Genomic DNA, 20,064 nt, shown 5'->3' with positions numbered 1-20,064 from the left:
AGGCTATCATAATTCACTTACAGAGAATACAGCAAGAACCCCACATACTATCCAATATGCAGCACAAAGTACACGCTTAATAACAGTGTTTTTAAGTAAATGAATAAGCAGAAATGAGCCCCCATCATGCCCCCACCTCAAATTTTAGGTGAATAATTAATGTATCGCCCATTAGGTGATAGCAACCATTTACTGTCATAGCTAATAACAATGTGAGATAGAAAGAATTAAGCACTACTGCAGCTTATAGAGATCAAGAAGAAAGAAAATCTTTTTTTTTTTTTTGAGATGGAGTTTCGTTCTTGTTGCCCAGGCTGGAGTGCAATGGTGTGACCTCAGCTCACCGCAACTTCCACCTCCCAGGTTCAAGTGATTCTCCTGCCTCAGCCTCCCAAGTAGCTGGGATTACAGACGCGCACCACCACGCCCGGCTAATTTTTTGTATTTTTAGTAGAGACGGGGTTTCACCATGGTCAGGCTTGTTTTGAACTCCTGACCTCAGGTGATCTGCCCGCCTCGGCCTCCCAGAGTGCTGGGATTACAGGCATGAGCCACCGCGCCTGGCCGAGAAAAGAAAATCTTTAAGCCAGACTTAGTAGGACCTCCCATAGCAGTGATTCTTTAATCGTGGCTCTTCAATCATCACCTAAGAATCACCTGGGGCCTATTCCTAGCTCCATCTCAGACCTCCAGAATCAGAATATCTGGAGTGGAACCAATTATGTGCATTTTTAACAAGCTCCCTGGTGATTGTGATAAAGGGCCCCACCCACACTTTGATGCAGCATCCTTCTTCCTCAGCTTCAACCCTTTCAGTGAAGCAGCTGTCTCTGTATCATGCAAAGACCAATCATTTCAAAGCCAGAAGACCTGGGATCAAGTTGCAGGTGACCTTGAACAAGTCACTTAACCTCTCTGGGCCTCAGGTTCCTCATATATAAATTGGGGACCTTGATAGCACCCCAAAGGCTTGCTGTGATGATTAAAAAATTGAATGCACATTGTATTGGGAATCAATGCTCTTCATCAACTACTTCCAGTTTTCCTTCCTTCTGGGCACGTGACAACATTGTACATCTGATCCCTCCTGAGGTCAAATGGGGCCACAAGACTAGTACTAACCAATGGGTTTTGAGTAGAAGAGATGTGCGTTACTTCTCGACTAGAGCACTTCATTGCCTATGCAAGATCATCCAGAGCTTGCTTTTCTCTGTGGCACAGCAACTGGCAACATTTGAGATGACGGTTACTCTAGGAACCTGGATCCTTACATGATTAGAGTAAGCAGAGATCCCGACCAAGCCAAGATGGACAAACACCATGCATGAAAAATACACCTTTGTTTGGGTTAAGGCACTAAGAACTTGCAGATTGTTTGTTACCATAGCAGAGCCCAGCCATTTCTGGCTGAAAGAGCATATGAAACTCTAAAGGGCATTATTCTAAAGCCCTCGGACACCTTGAGATTGACTTCACTACTCTTCCCCAGGTGGTGTCAGTTCTGACCCCTTGGAGCCACTGGTGCTTGACCCTCTTTCACAAGTTGCATGATGGGAAAGGCCTTGAACGCCAGACTAAGAAGCTTGTACTTGTCTATTATAGATTCCTCAGAAGGGAAGTGGCCTGATCAGAGCTATATTTTAAGGAGATCCATCCAGGAGAGGTATTTAGGTGGAACAGTGAGGGCACGAACTCACAATTTTGCAAATATTAATTATAATTTCTTTCCCTTAGGATGATGTGAGGGTGTCTGGGGGATTTTGGGCCAAGCCACCTGACGTAGAAACTACTGGAGCTTCGGTTTCTTGGGGTTCCAAGAAGCCCACCTATAGTAGGAAGCACATGGTTTAGTCACTGGCCTCTCAGGGGAAGGGGGATTTCCTAGCAGGTTACTGTCAACCCTTCAGCACTTGTTTTCCCCCAAACTTGCCTGTGTACCCAACTCCAGGGCTCTGTATCTAGAATGAAGCCAACAATTGCTCCCTCTTGACTCCAAGCACACATGCACATTTCCTATCATTCCATTTGGCTTTATTTACTATATCTTTACACTCATCCATGGAGAGTCATGAAACAACAGGGATTTCTTAGAACAAGGTAACACTTTTTATTTTATTTTATTTTTTTTAACGCATTCAAGTTTTGCCTTTCCTTTTTACCACTGGGGCCTCTGCATGTGGAATTAAAAGTAACAAATGTCCCCAGAGCCTGTGCACCTGGAGTGTGATGCCTGTAAAGAACTGGAAAAACAATGATGGAAGCCTGTCTGGGATGGAGGGAGTATGGCCTGAAGTAGGCCCCAAGTGGTTCCATTTTTTGATTAAAAAAACTTTTTATTTTGCCGGGCGCGGTGGCCCATGCCTGTAATCCTAGCACTTTGGGAGGCCGAGGCAGGCAGATCACGAGGTCAGGAGATTGAGACCATCCAGGCTAACACGGTGAAACCCCGTCTCTACTAAAAATACAAAAAATTAGCCGGGCATGGTGGTGGGCGCCTGTAGTCCCAGCTACTCGGGAGGCTGAGACAGAAGAATGGCGTGAATCCAGGAGGCGGGGCTTGCAGTGAGCCGAGATCGTGCCACTGCACTCCAGCCAGGGCGAAACAGCAAGACTCCGTCTCAAAAAAACAGAACAAAACAAAACAAAACAGTGGCAGGATCATAGCTCACTGCAGCCTCGAACTCCTGGCCACAAGTGATCCTCCCACCTTAGCCTCTCAAAATACTGTGATTACAGGCGTGAGTTACCATGCCCAGCCTTGTTCCTTTTTTTATGGTCCCAAGAGTGTTAGAACTCAGAGTTTCTGTGTAGCACTCTCCTAACCTCCCACTGGAGGTATCCACATGCCTCTGGGCCACCTGGTGTCCCCAGCCTCAGTGGGAGAGGAGGAGGCCACCCTCTCAGGAGGCAAGTCCCATAAGACTCGGCTCTCAACAAGCAGCCTCTGCTGCTGCCTCACCCTGTGACTTCAGCACGTCCTTGAACCTTTCTGAACCTATTTCCTTGCCTCTAAACTGAGGCTGACAATGGCTGGCCTGATACACCTCATGAAGATTTTGAGAATTTCCAGAGAAAAAAATCATTTATTCAACAAACATTCATTGATTGCCTACTATGTGCCAAGCATTGTTCCAAGAACTGAAAAGCAGTAAATGAGACAAAGTCCCTACCTTCAGAGACAGACAATAAACGAAGATATTAACATAAATGCTATGAAGAGAAATAAAGCAGGTTAAGGGGTATATGTGCATGCATGTGCTATTTCAGACAGGGTTGTCAAGGAAGGTCTCTGAGGAAATGACATTTGAATAGAGACCTGAATGACATTTAAAGCCATGGCATGGGCTGAGATCACTAGTGAAGGAGTTAAGAGAGAGAAGCAATCTGATGAACAAGCCCTTGGCCAGTCTAACATCTAAACGGCATGAAATGGAAACACATCTGTAAAGGGGAAAGTGGGAACAACCTCCCTCACAGCACTGTCCAGAGCTCTGCACCTGTGAGGCACTGGAAGGAAGGCTGCTGCTTTGTTCATTTGCTGTCTGTACTCCACTGCTTCTGGGAAGGGTGGGCTCCATGTGCCCGTTCAACAAGCACCAAGATGGGCAGGCAGGCTGGGGTCAGGAATAAAAACATCCCTCAGGGATCTGCACTTGGGAGCTGTGTGGTGGGAGGAAGTGGCAACAGGGAACGCTTTGGTATTAACAGTTGAGTATAAAGTGAAGCCCTTGCTTTGGCTCCCTGTAAGCTCTCTAATAATGTCTCCGTCACTCACAAATTCCTTTATGTGAGTGGATCTGTGAGGGGGCAGAGGGGACACAGGAAGTGCTGAGTTATTCCACAGGGATGAACCACGGGAAAAGGGAAACACACCTGTGGACCCAGAGCACCAGGTGACAGAGCTGGGCACCTTTAGGAGGAAATTCACTGTGGAATTAAATGTTTTTCTTCATTTATTGTCTGTCTCTCCTGAGTAAAACGTAAGCTCCTGAAGGGCAGAAACTTTGCATCACTGGCTTGTACTAGGCCCAGAACTATACCTGGCGCATAGCAGGTGCTCAACAATCATTCACTGAATAAATAATCACCCTCATCATTATCTGGTATATTAGCATAGCTGAGACTACTCAAATCATTAGCTATAGATTCCCTGCTGCCACACAGATCCCTGTGGAATAAAACAAGAAGTAAATAAGAATCCAAGTATGTATTCAACACTTGCTGTGTGTAAGACCAAGTGGTTAGCACCTTGTGAGTCAGTGGGAATCAGATAAAGACCCTGCTCTCAAGTCTGGCAGAACAAAGATATGTCTACCAAAAAACAACCGAAAGACAAAAAGAAAACCAAAGAAATCCCACAATTCAAGGGGAAAAATGCTTAGTGCCTGATATGGTTTGGCTGTGTCCCCACCCAAAATCTCATCTAGAATTATACTCCCCATAATCCCCGTGTCAGGGGTGTGACCAAGTAGAGGTAATTGGATCATGAAGGCGGTTCCCCATGCTGTTCTCATGACAGTGAGTCTCACGAGATCTGATGGTTTTATAAGCCATCTGGCATTTCCCCTGCTTGCACTCATTGTCTCTCCTGCCACCCTGTGAAGAGGTGCCTTCTGCCATGATTGTAAGTTTTCTGAGGCCTCCCCAGCCATGCAGAACTGTGAGTCAATTAAACCTCTTTTGTTTATAAATTACCTAGTTGTAGGTATTTCTTAACGGCAGCATGAGAACAGACAAATACAGTAAATTGATACCACAGAGAGTGGCGTGCTGCTGTAAAGATACCTGAAATGTGGAAGCAACTTTGGAACTGGGTAATAGGCAGAGGCTGGAATGGTTTGAAGGGCTCAGAAGAAGACAGGAAAATGTGGAAAAGTCTGGAACTTCCTAGAGACTTAGAGGGCTCAGAAGACAAGAAGATGTGGGAAAGTTTGGAGCTTCTTAGGGACTTGTTGAATGGCTTTGATCAAAATGCTGATAGTGATATGGACAATGAAGTCCAGGCTGAGGTGGTCTCAGATGGAGATAAGGAACTTCTTGGGAACTGGAGTAAAGGTAACTCTTGCTATGCAAAGAGACTCGCAGCATTTTGTCCCTCCCCTAGAGATCTGTGGAACTTTGAACTTGAGAGAAATGATTTAGAGTATCTGGCAGATGAAACTTCTAAATGGCAAAGCATTCAAGAGGAAGCAGAGCATAAAAGTTTGGAAAATTTGCAGGAGATCATTTTGGAACTTTAAGGTTTAATGACTGGCCTACTGGATGTGACAGAAAAGAAAACCCCATTTTCTGGGGAGAAATTCAAGCCCAATGCAGAAATTTGCACAAGTAACGAGGAATGTTAATCACCAAGATAATGGGGAAAATGTCTGCAGGGCATGTCAGAGAACTTCAAGGCAGCCCCTCCCATCACAGGCCCAAGGCCTAGGAGGGAAAAATGGCTTCATGGGCCTGGGCCAGGCACAGGGACCCTCTGCTCTGTGCAGCCTTGGGACATGGTACCCTGCATCCCAGCTGCTTCAGCTGCAGCCGTGGCTAAAAGGGGCCAAGGTACAGCTCGGGCCATTGCTTCAGAGGGTACAAGCCCTACTCATTGGCAGCTTCCACGTGGTGTTGAGCCTGTGGGTGCACAGAAGTCAAGAACTAAGGTATAGAAACCTCTACTTAGATTTTAGAGCATGTATGGAAACACCTAGATGTCCAGGAAGAAGTTTGCTGCAGGGGCGGAGCCCTCATGGAGAACACCTACTTGGGCAGTATAGAAGGGAAATGTGGGGTTGGCGCCCCCACACAGAGTCTCCACGGGGGCACTGCCCAGTGGAGCTGTGAGAAGAAGGCCACCATCCTCCAGACCTCACAATGGCAGATCCACCGAGAGCTTGCATCATGTGCCTGGAAAAGCTGCAGACACTCAACACCAGCCTGTGAAAGCAGCCAGGAGGTGGTTTATACCCTGCAAAGCCACAGGGGTGGAGCTGCCCAAGGCTGGGAACCCACCTCTCCTTGCATCAGCATAACCTGGATATGAGACATGCAGTCAAAGGAGAACATTTTGGAACTTTAAGGTTTAATAACTAACCTATTAGATTTTGGATTTGCAAAGGGCCTGTAGCCCCTTTGGCCAATTTCTCCCATTTGGAATGGGTATATTTACCCAATGTCTGTACCCCCACTGTATTTAGGAGGTAATTAGCCTGCTTTTGATTTTACAGGCTCATAGGCAGAAGGGACCTGCCTTGTCTCGGATAAGACTTTGGACCTGGACTTTTGGGTTAATGCTGGAATGAGTTAAGACTTTGGGGGACTGTTGGAAAGGAATGATTGTGTTTTGAAATATGAAGACATGAAATTTGGGAGAGGCCAGGGGCAGAATGATATGGTTTGGCTGTGTCCCCACCCAAAATATCATCTTGAATTATAATTCCCACAATCCCCATTTGTCAGGGGAGGGACAACTAGAGGTAACTGGATCATGGGGCATGGTTTCCCCCATGCTGTTCTCATGATATTGAGTCTCATGAGATCTGATGCTTTTATAAGTCTCTGGAATTTCCCCTGCTTGCACTCATTCTCTCTCCTGCCACCCTGTGAAGAGGTGCCTTTCACCATGATTGTAAGTTTCCTGAGGCCTCCCCAGCCACATGGAACTGTGAGTCAAACCTCTTTTCTTTATAAATTAGTCTCAGGTATTTCTTCATGGCAGCGTGAGCACAGACTAATACAGTGCCATAAAAAAGGGAAAGCCCTTGTTTAAAGAACAAAAATGTGACCTCCAGCTAGGGAAACAAACCAATAATAATGGAAGACAACAAAAACAGCAGCAGGTAGCTTTTACTAAGTACTGCTATTTGAGGGGCATAATATTAAATGCTTTTCATGCATTATTTCATCTTATTCCCTGAAGATCTCTTCAAGCCTTACAACTCAAAATGTGCTCCCAGGACCTAGGAGCTTGTCAGAAGTGACAGACATTGAGCACCACCTTGTACTTCCTGGATCAGATTTGGCACTTTAACAACATCACCAGGGAACCTATGTGCACCCTAAATTTGAGAAGCAATGACTGAAATTAATACTGTCTTCATTTTTCAGTTCAAGAAACTAAACTTTATGTGACAAATGACTTGCCCCAATCACTTGTTAGAGAGGTGCAGAACCACTAAAGCCCAGCCTGTCCCCAAAGACTCTGTTTTAACCACTAAGCCAAGCTTCATGGAGGAGCTGGTATCTGAACTGGACTCTGAAATTTGCACAGGACTGGGACATTCAGAGGAGGAAGAAAGGAGGCTGTAGCAGAAGAAACAGCATCAGCAAAAGCCCCTGAGGTAGAAAATCTTCAGCTGGGCTTAGGACATGTTGGGAGGTTCAGTCTGGCTGCAGCTCCAGGAGTCTGAAGGGATCACTGAGAAAGGCCACCTGTATTAGTTCACATGGAACACCCTTAGCCAAAGGTAAACAGTTTCTAGTTAATTTGGGGGACCATGGGGAGCTGCCGTGAGTCCCAGCACAAAAGGCCCTATGCGTGCTGAAATGACTCTGACAAAAGGGACCCAGCAGGCTTCATTCACACTCTAGTTTGGGCTCTGCCTCTCCCTTGCAGACTCATCATGAGGGCAGGTGACTTAACTCTTGTTTCACGTTTGTATAACAAGGGAAACACACTTTCTACTTACAGAGGGCCACATTAGTATCAAAGTGTTGGAATTTAGTTTCTAATAAAAAAGTAAGATTAGCCAGGCATAGTGGTGGGCACCTGTAATCCCAGCTCCTTGGGAGGCTGAGGCAGAGAATCGCTTGAACCTGGGAGGTGGAGGCTGCAGTGAGCTGAAGGCTGCAGTGAGCTGAGATCACACCACTGCACTCCAGCTTGGACAACAAAGTGAGACTCTGTCACAGAAAAAAAAAAAAGTGAAAAAAAAAATCAAGGGCTGCTCAGAACTCTATTTAGTATTGACAGGAAAAGAAAAAATTTCTCTTCCAACATTATGAGGCACACAAGCCTCATAGGCACAACGTAAATAACTACAAACTGTATTAACTGAGCAACTGTAATGGATTAATGATTTAAAATCTTTCTTCAAATCAAAGTAAATGTCCCTAGTTTTGTGGAGTAAACGGTTCTAAAGTAATAGTAAAATATTATAACCCCAAAGAGCCCTGTACACACACCACTGGAAATGAGACGAAACTTAAATTTGAAGATGAGAAAAACTTCAGCTGGGCTTTTCATCATTTCTTCAAACTGTAGCTCTCTTTAGCGTGAGAAATAACCATCTGTTTCTTATTTTCAGCTTTGAAATTTGATGACATAAACCAGAAAGCTCTGTTCTGATGGTGCTTTCTGAGTGGGTTTGGAGCCATAAGGACCCCCTCTCCTTTCAATGCACTGCCTGTTCATTTTGGTTTACCTAGGAGACAGAAGGGGAGTTGCAGGGGGGTCCCCAGATCTGGGTTTTAGTACTGATTCTCACATAAATTTATTGCGTGTCCTTGAAGGGGCAGGCAAGGGTGTTTTGAGGGCGTACTAAATGCCAGGTGCTTTTTATATGTTGTTGTTGTTTTTGTTTTTTTTTTTTCTTTTTTTTTGAGACAAGGTCTTGCTTTGTCACCCAGATTGGAGTGCAGTGATGTGATCTTGGCTCACTACAGCCTCAAACTCCCGGGCTCAAGTGATCTTCCAGCCTCAGCCTCCTGAGTAGCCGGGACTTTGGGCACACACTACCACACCTAGCTAAATTTTTATTTTTTATTTTTTTAGAGATGAGGTCTCACTATGTTGTCCAGGCTGGTCTCAAAGTCCTGGGCTCAAGCAATCCTCCTGCCTCAGCCTCCCAAAGTGATGGGATTATAGGCGTGAGCCACCATGCCCAGCCTTACATATCATCTTAATGAGCACTTATAACAACCAAAATGTAGTATGCTTATCCTCAATTCCTATGAGTAAACATTTATTGTGTGGTGATATTTTAGTGCATAACAATTGCAGGATCAAATTCATTTTTATTTCATGATCTATGAGTTTATATATATGTGATGGTGAGGCTAGAAGTTCCTATATCATCACTTCACAAGTTAGGGAACCCCAGTACTCCAAGAAAGGAACTAAGAGGCACCATGCCTGGCTAATTTTTGTATTTTTTAGTAGAGACGGGGTTTCACCATGTTGGCCAGGCTGGTCTTGAACTCCTGACCTCAGGTGATCCGCCCGCCTCGGCCTCCCAAAGTGCTAGGATTCCAGGCACGAGCCACTGCACCTGGCCTTAGCTATGTCTGCCCAGCACCTTCCCTCTTCTGCGTCCTCAGGGGAACCTTGCTTCTACTTTATTTAGTCCTGCTGGGGCTGCCACTGAGAATGTTGCAGTCCTCTACCTCATAGGATGGATACTTGACCCAAAGAAGACAGTAAGAATCCCCCATCCCCTTGCAAGGAATGGGGCAACTCAAAAGAGTCCATATGAGCAATGAAGCCAAACTCAGACAATCAAGGTGAGAGACTGCAAGAGATCAAAGGGCCAGGGACACACTAACATTTTCTTTTTAAAGCCAACTGATGTTCTTTTTCAAGTTCAGATAGTTTAAGCTGATCACCTACAAGCAAACAAATCCTGACAAATACACAGTTTTCTCAAGTAAATTATTATTATTATATTATTTTTGAGATGGAGTCTTGCTCTGTTGCCCAAGCTGGAGTACAATGGCACGATCTCGGCTCACTGCAACTGCCGCCTCCTGGATTCAAGTGATTCTCCTGCCTTAGCTTCTCGGGTAGCTGGGATTACAGCCGCCTGCCACCAAGCGCCTGGCTAATTTTTGTATTTTTAGTAGGGATGGGGTTTCACCATGCTGGCCAGGCTGGTCTTCAACTCCTGACCTCAGGTGATCCGCCCACCTCAGCCTCCTAAAGTGCTGGGATTACAGGTGTGAGCCACTGGCACACACCCCCACCCCCGCAATTTCCTGTTTTCAAGAAAACAATTTACTTCGTTTTCTCAGGCAAATTCTTTACTCTCTTCCTTTTTCTCTCTGTAGGCTAGTAAGACTCCAATCAAAGTTGATACATTGTATTTACACCTCCCCTACCCTAAGGTGGAAAAAGGATAAATGGAGTTCATGTGGTCTAAGGTTGCTGTACTGTCTGTCCAAAAGAGTAAGGATATTCACCACTTATAAAGGAAATCTATCAACTTTGGTCAAATTGAAATTTCAAGCATAACCATTAAGAAAAAGTGTTCAACATCCACATTAGTAGAAAAAAAAAAGGTGAATGATGAAAAATAGCTCCAAAGAAGGGAAGACAGCTATAATGAAATGGAGAACTGTCAGGACAAACAGATTGAAAGCATAAAATAAGGCAGACCTAAACAAAAATACATCAGTGGTGCTATTAATGAAAATGGACTAAATGTTCTAATTAAAAGACAAAGTCAGGGTTTTCCCTGACTTTAAAACTTCCTTATAAGTTTTCCCAGGGTTTAAAAAACCAAAACCCAATTATATGCTATTCGTAAGAGACTTACCTAAAACAGTTACAGAAAAGATGCAACTAATGGAAAAAAATACACCTTGTGTAGATTTGGATATTTAAACACATCCCTCTGTAATTCATAGGAAAAAAAAAACACCCAGTAAAGATAAAGAAATTTGAACACCATTAATAAACTTGATCTAATGGAATTTCATTGGACATTTAATCCAATAACTGTAGAATACACTTTACTTTCAAACACACATGGAACATTTATAAAAACTGACCATAAACAGAGCTCTAACAGAAGTATCAAGAAATTTCAAAGGATTAAAATTATACAGCTTCAAGCACCGTGGCTCACACCTGTAGTCTTTCCAGCTACCTGGGGAGGCTGAGGCAGGAGGACTGCTTGAGCCAGGAGTTCAAGGCTGCAGTTAGCTATGATCACACCACTGTACTCCAATGTGGGAGACAGTGAGACTGTAAAAACAAACAAACAAACCAAAAACAGAACAAGCTCACTGACCACAGTCATAATTAGTCATAAATAAAGGATAATTAGAAAATGTTAGTATGTTTGGATATTACAAAACACATTTCTCGAATATAATATCTACTGGTTAAAGAAACAATTACAATAGAAATTAGAATATTTTTAGAAATAAACAACAAAGAAGGCTGGGCACAGTGGCTCATGCCTGTAATCCCAGCACTTTGGGAGGCCAAGGCAGGTGGATCACCTGAGGTCAGGAGTTCGAGACCTGCCTGAGCAACATGGTAAAACTCTGTCTCTACTAAAATACAAAAACATTAGCTGGGCGTAGTGGCGCATGCCTGCAATCCCAGCTATTTGGGAGGCTGAGGAGGCAGGAGAATCCCTTGAACCCGGGAGGCGGAGGGTGCAGTGAGCCGAGATTGTGCCATTGCACTCCAGCCTGGGCAACAAGAGTGAAAGTCCATCTCGGAAAAAAAGAAGAAAAGAAATAAACAACAGAGATACCACATATCAAAACTTGTGAACTCCTGCTGAAACAGAATTTGGAAAAAAATGTATAACCTTAAATAGAAAGAATCAAAAAGATAAAAATTAATGAAACTAAACATCAATTTCAAGAAGTCAGAAAAAGAACAAAATAAATCCAAAGAAAATAGAAGAGAAAGATAAAGAACAGAGCAGAACTTATGAAACAGAAAACAAATTTATTATGAAGACTATCACTGATGATAAAAGCAGGTTCTCTGAAAAGAATCTCTGCTAAAACCAAAGAAGAAGGAAAAAAAAGCATTAAAATGAAATGAGAATGAAAGAGTGGATATCTCTACAGATGTTGTACACCAAAGGATAAGAAAATATTATAAACGGCCGGGTGCGGTGGCTCACGCCTGTAATCCCAGCACTTTGGGAGGCTGAGGCGGGTGAATCACGAGGTCAAGAGATCGAGACCATCCAGGCCAATGTGGTGAAACCCCATCTCTACTAAAAATACAAAAAATTAGCTGGGCGTGGTGGTGCGTGCCTGTAATCCCAGCTACTCAGGAGGCTGAGGCAGGAGAACTGCTTGAAACCGGAAGGCGGAGGTTGCAGTGAGCTGAGATTGTGCCACTGCAGTCCAGCTTGGTGACAAGGCAAGACTCCATCTCAAAAAAAAAAAAAAAAAATTATAAACAACTTTATACAAATAAATATGAAGGGATAAACTCCTAGGAAAATATTACTTAGCTAAGAAATTATAAAAACAAAATCACCCTAGAACCATTAAAGACATTGAATCTGTGGTCAAAAATAAGATTGCAAAGAAAACACACCTCCAAGCCCAGGTGGCTTCATCACCAAGTTCTATCATACATTCAAGGGACAAAGAAGGGGAAACTAAAATGGATGGTGGAAGAGGATGATATGGGTATTTGTTAGATTTCTGGACCAACTGCTGCAGCAAGGGTTGTAATTTGTCTCACTAATCTTCCTCTTATAAGTTTTCCCAGGATTTGTGACTAACCAGAATCCTGGAGAAGCTGTACCTGGATAGAATGAACTTAATGTAAGAAGCAAGCCTATCTGTATGGTGCAAGAAGTGGACTGTAGAGAATACTACTGGTTCCACCCAGATCCTCTCTACTGGCTAGCACACCTGTCACTGAGATGTGGTGTCAGCTGAGAACAACTCACAGATGTCCCTTTCTCCAGAAAACTGCAACTGCCCTCTCATCAGGCTGTGCCTCTCCTCCCCCAGTACAGCTTTCCTCATACTCCTCATCCTGAGGGCTTCTCCCACAGTCTCACTTATACAAGAATCCCTATATTATGCCCTGCTTCTACAGAATGGGATCTAAGATATCACCATTTAAGAGGGTGAAAAGAGAGCCATATATATATATTTCCTTTATATATTTCCTTATTGAAAAATCAGTTTAAAAAATTTAATAATCAGCCAGGTGCGGTGGCTCACGCCTGTAATCCCAGCACTTTGGGAGGCTGAGGTGGGCGGATCACGAGGTCAGGAGTTCGAGACCAGCCTGGCCAATATGGTGAAACCCCATCTCTACTATAAATACAAAAATTAGCTGGGCGTGGTGGCGCGTGCCTGTAGTCCCAGCTACTCAGGAGGCTGAAGCAAGAGAATCGCTTGAACCCGGGAGACGGAGGTTGCAGTGAGCCGAGATCGCACCACTGTACTCTAGCTGGGGCAACAGAGTGAGATGCTGTCTCAAAAAAAAAAAAAAATTAAAAATGGCAAGAGACATGAATAGACAGTTCACAAAAGAGGCAATCCAATTAACCAACAAAAAACTGCTCAAGGGCTGGGCATGGTAGCTCACACCTGTAATCCTAGCACTTGGGGAGGCTGACGTGGGAGAACAGTTTGAGTCCAAGAGTTTGAGACCAGCCTGGGAAACATGGCAAGGCCTGGTCTCTACAAAAAGACTTAAAATAATTATCCGGCTGTCCCAGCTACTCAGGGGGCTGAGGTGGGAGAGATCTTTTGAGCCTAGCAGGTTGAGGCTACAGTAAGCCATGATCATGCCACTGCACTCCAGCCTAGGTGACAAAGCAAGACCCTGTTTCCAAAAAAAAAAAAGAAAAAAGAAAAAAAGAAAAAAGTGCTCAACCTCAAGAGTAACCAAGGAGAGCAAGTTAAAACCACAAGAAATATCATGACACACACATGAAAATAGTTAAAATATTAAAACCAATAAAACCAACTATTTGCCAGGATAAGAAGCAACTGGAACTCTCATATACTCCCGGTAGGAAAGTAAACTGTTTGACACTATCTAGTAAAGCAATTGTTTTCTAACATATATAATGTAAAAAAACTTATTCAAATACAGCAGAAAATATCTAAGGACGTACTTGGCAGTCAGAAACTATAAGCAACTCAAGTATCCATCAGCCACAGGATGAATACATCTATTGACATCTATTGTGACACAGTCATACCATGAAACACTGTTAGCAACGAAAATAAGTGAGGCTGCCACATAGATGCATCTCACAAACAAGTTGAGCAAAAGAAGCAAAACACAAAATGCAAAAGTATGATTCTATATGTATGAAGTTAAAAAACTTAGAACTATATTGTTTAGGGATATATACATAGGTGATATAATTACAAAGAGAAGCAAAAAAATGATTATCACAAGATGATTTCTTCTGGGGTAGGAAATTATGACTTGGAAGCAGGTACTGAGTATTGGCAATGTTCCAGTTCTTGACATGTTGGTGATTACATGTGTATTTCCTTTAGAGTTATTTGTTAAACTATATATTTGTGTTTTTTACCATGCATATTTGCTGTATTTCATATTCAAAAAGTTAAAACAAATAAATGAAATAAATATACTGATTATTGTTTCTTAGAAAAATTGAGAAAACTAAAATCCTTTATTTTTAAATTAAAACCTTGCCTGCAAAATCCCTAACAGGGTACATGCCAAGTAAATTTTCCAGAATGCCTAAATCTATGTGGCTCAGGGTGACCTGACGACCCCTCTTTACATATCAAAAAGTAAGGTGAGTAGGCACCCAAAGTCCTGGGGTAGCTATCTTGTTGAAGGCTGTCATTCCTGAGAATCCTCGGTAGGCAGAACCCTGGAGAGTATGCGGAACCAATTTGCCAAAGCTATTTGGGTTAAGGTTAGGAAGAGAAGGGACTGAGCTCACAAACTCTGATAAGAAGTTTGAAAACAGAGACATCTCTTGGGTGGTCTAGATGGCCATGACCAAGGTTGCTAGCAGGAAGGGCCCCAAATGCCCTAAAAGAGAACTCTCTAGGAGACCAGGGGAACCCAGCCTGGTGAAAAGCTCAACAAAAGCCCAGAGTGAGGTGCTTTGGGGAGAATGGCTGAGCACGCAAGCATAAATGAAACAAGCTCTAACCTTGGAAACCAAGCATGGAATCATGCTGGCAGAGATTTGGTCCAATAAGGGCATTGAGCAGCAGTGATCACACATCCGTGGACTGTGTAGGACAGCTCTTCAACAGTGATGCCATATAGCTGTGTCAGGAATGACAATGTGTGTGGACTGCTCAGACAATGCAGTTCTCTCTCCTCTGGAGAGTGACAGTAAGACTGACCCCATTGGAATGTATAAGCCCCCAGAGAGGTTGGAGAAGGAGACACTGGAATTCTCACTAATAAGGGCATTAGAGAGGACTTGGGAGTCTACTTAGAAAAAAATAAGGAAATACAAGAGTGAATTTAAACCCAACTTGTGAAATGAGACATATATGTTAAACATCTAAACTGAAATAGACAAAATCTTAATCAAATGTCTCTTTGTATACATTCCTTTATGTATACAGAATCAAACATTTTAGACGAGTGGGAAACTAATAATCACTAAACTAACAGAAAGAGGGAAATGAGAGAAATTAGCAGATATTTCAAACAAAACCCATGACAGGTAACTCAAGAATAGGTTCATTCATTAAGGCAAACTGAAAGAACAAAATGCTTGTTCCATGTATTTCCTGACTGAAGCAGGTAAAAGGAATTTGTTTACTTCACATCTTCCTGTGAAAAGCAAGTGATGTCTTCTTGGTTGCCCAGGACACCATCCCTCCCATCTCTGAGAGCTCTTGCTGACTCCCTATCTACATCATCAGAGCCCCCACTAATCTGCCCTCAGTTTTATCCCTGCCAAAGAATCTGAGGTCTCTAAGGCCAGAGTCTACGTATGTTTTTATCTATTTCTACTCACTCCCACTCCTCTTGGCACTGCCACCAACGTTTATTGAAGGAAAAAAGGAGGGACGGAAGGAAGGGATAGTAACTGCACTGCAACTGAAACAAACCAGAGAATGGAAACTCATGGTGACCTGGTGACTGCTTGACCATTTATTGCTTAACAGCTACTTGTGCGATCATAAAAATACAATTCCCCTGACAACCACGGCAACCAAAATGATGGCACTACGGTGAAGGCGGCTCTTCTCAGAAATCTAAAAACAATAAGAGGCCTAAAACCAGAAAGACAAAGAAATCCAAGTGCTCCAGGGCAGAAGGAAATCCTTTCTTAAAAGCCCTGACAAAGCAGCTTTTTCTCCAGTCTCTCAAATATCACCAGGCTCCAGCGAAGGCTCTGGAACTGGTGTGAGGGAATCATGAAACAATTCAGGCCTCTCTGTGTGCTCCTATCCCTGGAGGCCAGCTGCTATGAGGTAAGCTCACTGGGAGCTGCAGCTTATTATTTAAAAATGTACTGAGAACGGGCAGGGAGATGGATATATATATATATAATTATATAACCTCAAACTAACATAGCTAGCTCTGGAAAAAGCCCCTTGAGGACAGGGACCATGTGTATCTTGTTCACAGCTCTATGTCCAGATCCTAATAGGTGTACAAGACAGAGTAGGGGTTCCATATAGCTGCTGAATAAATGCAGAATGAGATTAGAACTGAGGGAAAGCACAGTGCCTGGTAAAAGGTCCGTCCTCTCCACTACCCACTGCCAGTACTCTGTTGGGTCCTGAGCAAAATCAAAGTCCTGTCGTCCTTCTGGGTCCAGTCTCTCCATTTGCAAAGGAGACAGCTGGATTAGATGGTTTCCCAGGCATCCTCCAGCTCTGACAGTCAATCACCGTACTGTGTTTTTTTTTGGTGGCTACACATGCCTGGCACTTTTCTCTCCCCTCAGAGGGAATCTGATACCCATCTGCTCAAGTAAATTGATGTTCCCATCCAGCCTGACTCATGGTAGGAACAACAGGTTCATATGCCAATTGTAAAAGAGAAGGCAAAGGGGGCCCAGAATGAGAAAAAGGGAAGGTCTTACAAACCAAAACGGCAGTTTTCAGGACTAAAAATATAGAAACAAATGCGATTATTCTGCTAAAAAAAACCCTTCACGTGGGGCAATCTCTAGCTTACTAATAATGCTTATATTAACAGCATTATCTACTGAGGCTTTTGTGCCAGACACTGTGTGCTAAACCCTTTACAATTAATCCTCCCAGCAACCCATGAGCTTATTACCTCCTTTTCACAGATGAGGAATCAATCTGGCTGAAGGTCACAAAGCCAGTAAGTGGCAGGACTGGGATCTGAACCAGAGCTAACTGACTCCAGAGTTCTGGCTCCTCAAATGACTTTCCCCTCTGCTCTTCACTGTAGTCCTGAGAGCGAGGCAGGACAGGGGTTATCACGTTTCGTTTAAAGGTGAAAAAACCGTCTGAGAGGCTTGAGATTTGCATAAAATACACAGTGGGTGCCCAGCCCCATATTTGCCCCTACGTTCCTAGGTGAAGGCTCTTCCCATCCCAAGAGTCAGCTGCTTCTTCTTCGACTTTACTTACACACTCAAAAATCTCAGGGCTGGAGGCACCGCGGAGATACATCCTCCGCGTCCGGTAGTTTTACGGGAGGGTAAACCAAGGCACAGCTCTCCGTCGGCGCGCCTGAGCCTCCGGGTGCCGGGAGACCGCGGAGCCGCGGGCGGCCTGAGGTACGCCTCATGGTCCTGCCAGACCCCTGATGCCCGAAGCCCGACCAGACGCTCAGCCTCGGCCGGGACCGAGCGGCGCCTCCTGGGTCGGTCGCCTGGGGAAGCGCCCCGGGTCCCCTCCCCCGGCCGCGCAAGTTCGCCCGCAGCCTCTGCGCACCGGCCGCTTACCTCGCAGGGCGCTCGCCCACCGCGGAGTCCGGGCCGCGGCCGCCGGTGCCCTGGAAGCCACCCACCGCCCCCGCTGCAGCCGCAGTAGCCGGTAGGATTGCGGCGTGCGGCCAGCCCCGCCCGGGGGCGGACAGCTGCCTGGGGATCGTGCGGAGCCGCCGCCGTCATGTGACGCGCAAGGCGGCGAAGGATGCCGGGAGCAGCTGGCTGGCCGGGGCTGGGCTTCCCGACCACCGCGCAGAAAAGCTGTATCTGCAGTAGGGGCACCGGGAGGCGGGAGGAAGGGAGACGAGGAGGGGGCGCGTGGGGCTTCGGGTACTGCAAAGGCGAGCTTGCGGAAGGACGATTCAGGCTCGTGTTGCGTGGCCCCGGAAGGGGCAGAAATAGAACCAGTGGGTGGAAACTGCAGGGAGGCATGCTAAGGCCAATACAGTGTAAATAAGATTCTTGCGAGCACCAGTTATCTAACAGTGTAAGGAGCAGTTTCCAGGGGTGCTAGGCACCCTGTAGATGAGCATGTAGGGGCTGGGTTCATTCACTGAACAAACTGACCATTGGCTACCCGCCAGACAATGTACTAGGAGTACGTATTAAATTAGTTGTATGTATGGCGCTTAGCATAATGCCTGCCACAAAGTAAACGCTGTATGTTTGTTGCTGCTGGTGCCGTTACTATTATGGGCACAAAAGTGAACAAAGCAGATATGGTTCCTAGTCTCCTGAAGTTAATTCTGTAGTGGAGAAGGTAGACGGTAATCAAGTGTCATTTAAACCAATATGTGTTTAAAATTGTAGAAAATACACGGAAGGAGCTGTAATTTAAAAATAGGGGCCAGGTGTGGTGGTTCATGCCTGTAATCCCCAGCGCTTTTGGAGGCCGAGGCTGGAGGAAAGATCACTTGAGCTCAGGAGTTCGAGGTTAACAGTGAGCCATGATTGTGCCACTGCACTCCAGCCTGGGTGACAGGGCGAGACTCTTGTTTCAAAAATAAAACTAAATAAATTAGGGACCAAGGAAGGGTAGTCAAGGAAGACCTCTCAGAGTAAGATAAAGAGTTAGCCAAATGGAAGAGAGGCAGGGTAAGCCCTGTGAAAACTCTTGGGCCAGGTGGGTTGGGTTGGAGGAGAAAAAATTGCTGTTTGTGGAAATGGAAAACGTCTAGCTTGTCTAAGCTTTTTAACGGAAAGAACAGTATAAGTGAGGTCAGAAAGGTAGGTAGGGGCCAGATCATGCAGCACTTAGTAGGCCAGGACAAGGATTTTAAAATTGTATGTAACAGGAAGCCATTGAGGGGATGGAGGATTTGATACCTTTTAAAACAGTATGTCAGCTACTATGTGAAGACAGGAGTTAAGAGTGGAAGCAGAGATTGGTAGCTGAACCTATTAACTGGGCCCAGGGAGGTGCTATTTATTGAAATGGGAACTATTGTAAGGGGAATATATTTGGAAGTGGGGGGAGATCAAGAACTCCCATTTGAACTTGTTAAATTTGACACTGCCAGTTAGAATGGCTATTAACAAAAAGACAAAAAAATAACAAATGCTGGTGAGGACATGGAGAAAAGGGAAATCTCATACACTGAATTATACAGCCAGTATAGAAAAATGCATGGAGGTTTCTCAAAAAAGTAAAACTAGAACTGCCATATGATCCAGCAGTCCCACTGCTGGCTATTTATCCAGGAATGGAAATTAGTATATATCAAAGGTATGCCTGGATCCCCATGTTTATTGCAGCATTATTCACAATAGCCAAGATATGGAAGCAACCTAAGTCTTCATCAACAGATGAATGGATAAAAAGAATGTGGCATATATACACAACAGAATACTATTCAGCCTGTCATTTGCAGCAACACAGATGGAACTGGAGGTCATTATGTAAAGTGAAATAAGCCACGCATAGAAAGACAAATATTGCATGTTCTCACTCATACGTGGAAGCTAAAAAGTTGATCTCATGGAGTTGGCAAGTAGAATGACAGTTACCAGAGGCTGGGAGGGGAAGGGGATAGAGAGAGGTTGGTTAATGGGTACGAACATGGATAGAAGGAATAAATTTTAGTGTTCGATAGCACACTATAGTTAACAATAATTTATTATATATTTCAAAATAGCTAGAAGATTTAAATGCTCCCAATACAAATAAATGATAAATTTTTGAGATGGATATCCTAAATACCCTGATTTGATCATTACGCATTGTATGCATAAGTCAAATATCACCTGTACCCCATAAATATGTACAATTATCTATCAATTAAAAATAATTAATTTTGAGATGCCTGTGTGTCATCCAAGTGGAGTGATTAAAAAAGCAGTTCACGGCTGGGCGTGGTGGCTCACCCCTGTAATCCCAGCACTTTGGGAGGTCGAACCGACGAATCACGAGGTCAGGAGTTTGAGACCAGACTGACCAACATGGTGAAACCCTGTCTCTATTAAAAACACAAAAATTAGGTGGGTGTGGTGGCGC

General features: G+C 44.3%; 1 protein-coding gene across 4 annotated transcripts in view; it reads right to left on the bottom strand.

Moving 5' to 3' along the window:
• Positions 1-17,949, bottom strand: part of FBXO10 (F-box protein 10) — a 67,034-nt gene extending 49,085 nt beyond the window's left edge. For 2 of the 4 annotated variants that reach the window (XM_054500256.2, XM_063650448.1), the window contains exon 1: positions 17,586-17,949. In XM_054500256.2, the coding sequence (XP_054356231.1) occupies positions 17,586-17,753 (168 nt within the window). In that variant the 5' untranslated portion in view covers positions 17,754-17,949. Of the gene's footprint in view, positions 1-17,268 lie in introns of all 4 variants that reach the window. The other 2 variants (XM_063650449.1, XM_063650447.1) reach the window with 2 other exon arrangements.
• Positions 17,950-20,064: the final 2,115 nt, after the last annotated feature.

Source organism: Pongo pygmaeus, chromosome 13 (genome assembly GCF_028885625.2).
Source record: "Pongo pygmaeus isolate AG05252 chromosome 13, NHGRI_mPonPyg2-v2.0_pri, whole genome shotgun sequence".
In the NCBI taxonomy this organism is placed as follows: Eukaryota; Metazoa; Chordata; class Mammalia; order Primates; family Hominidae; genus Pongo; species Pongo pygmaeus.
This window is presented reverse-complemented; position numbering and strand designations above follow the sequence as displayed.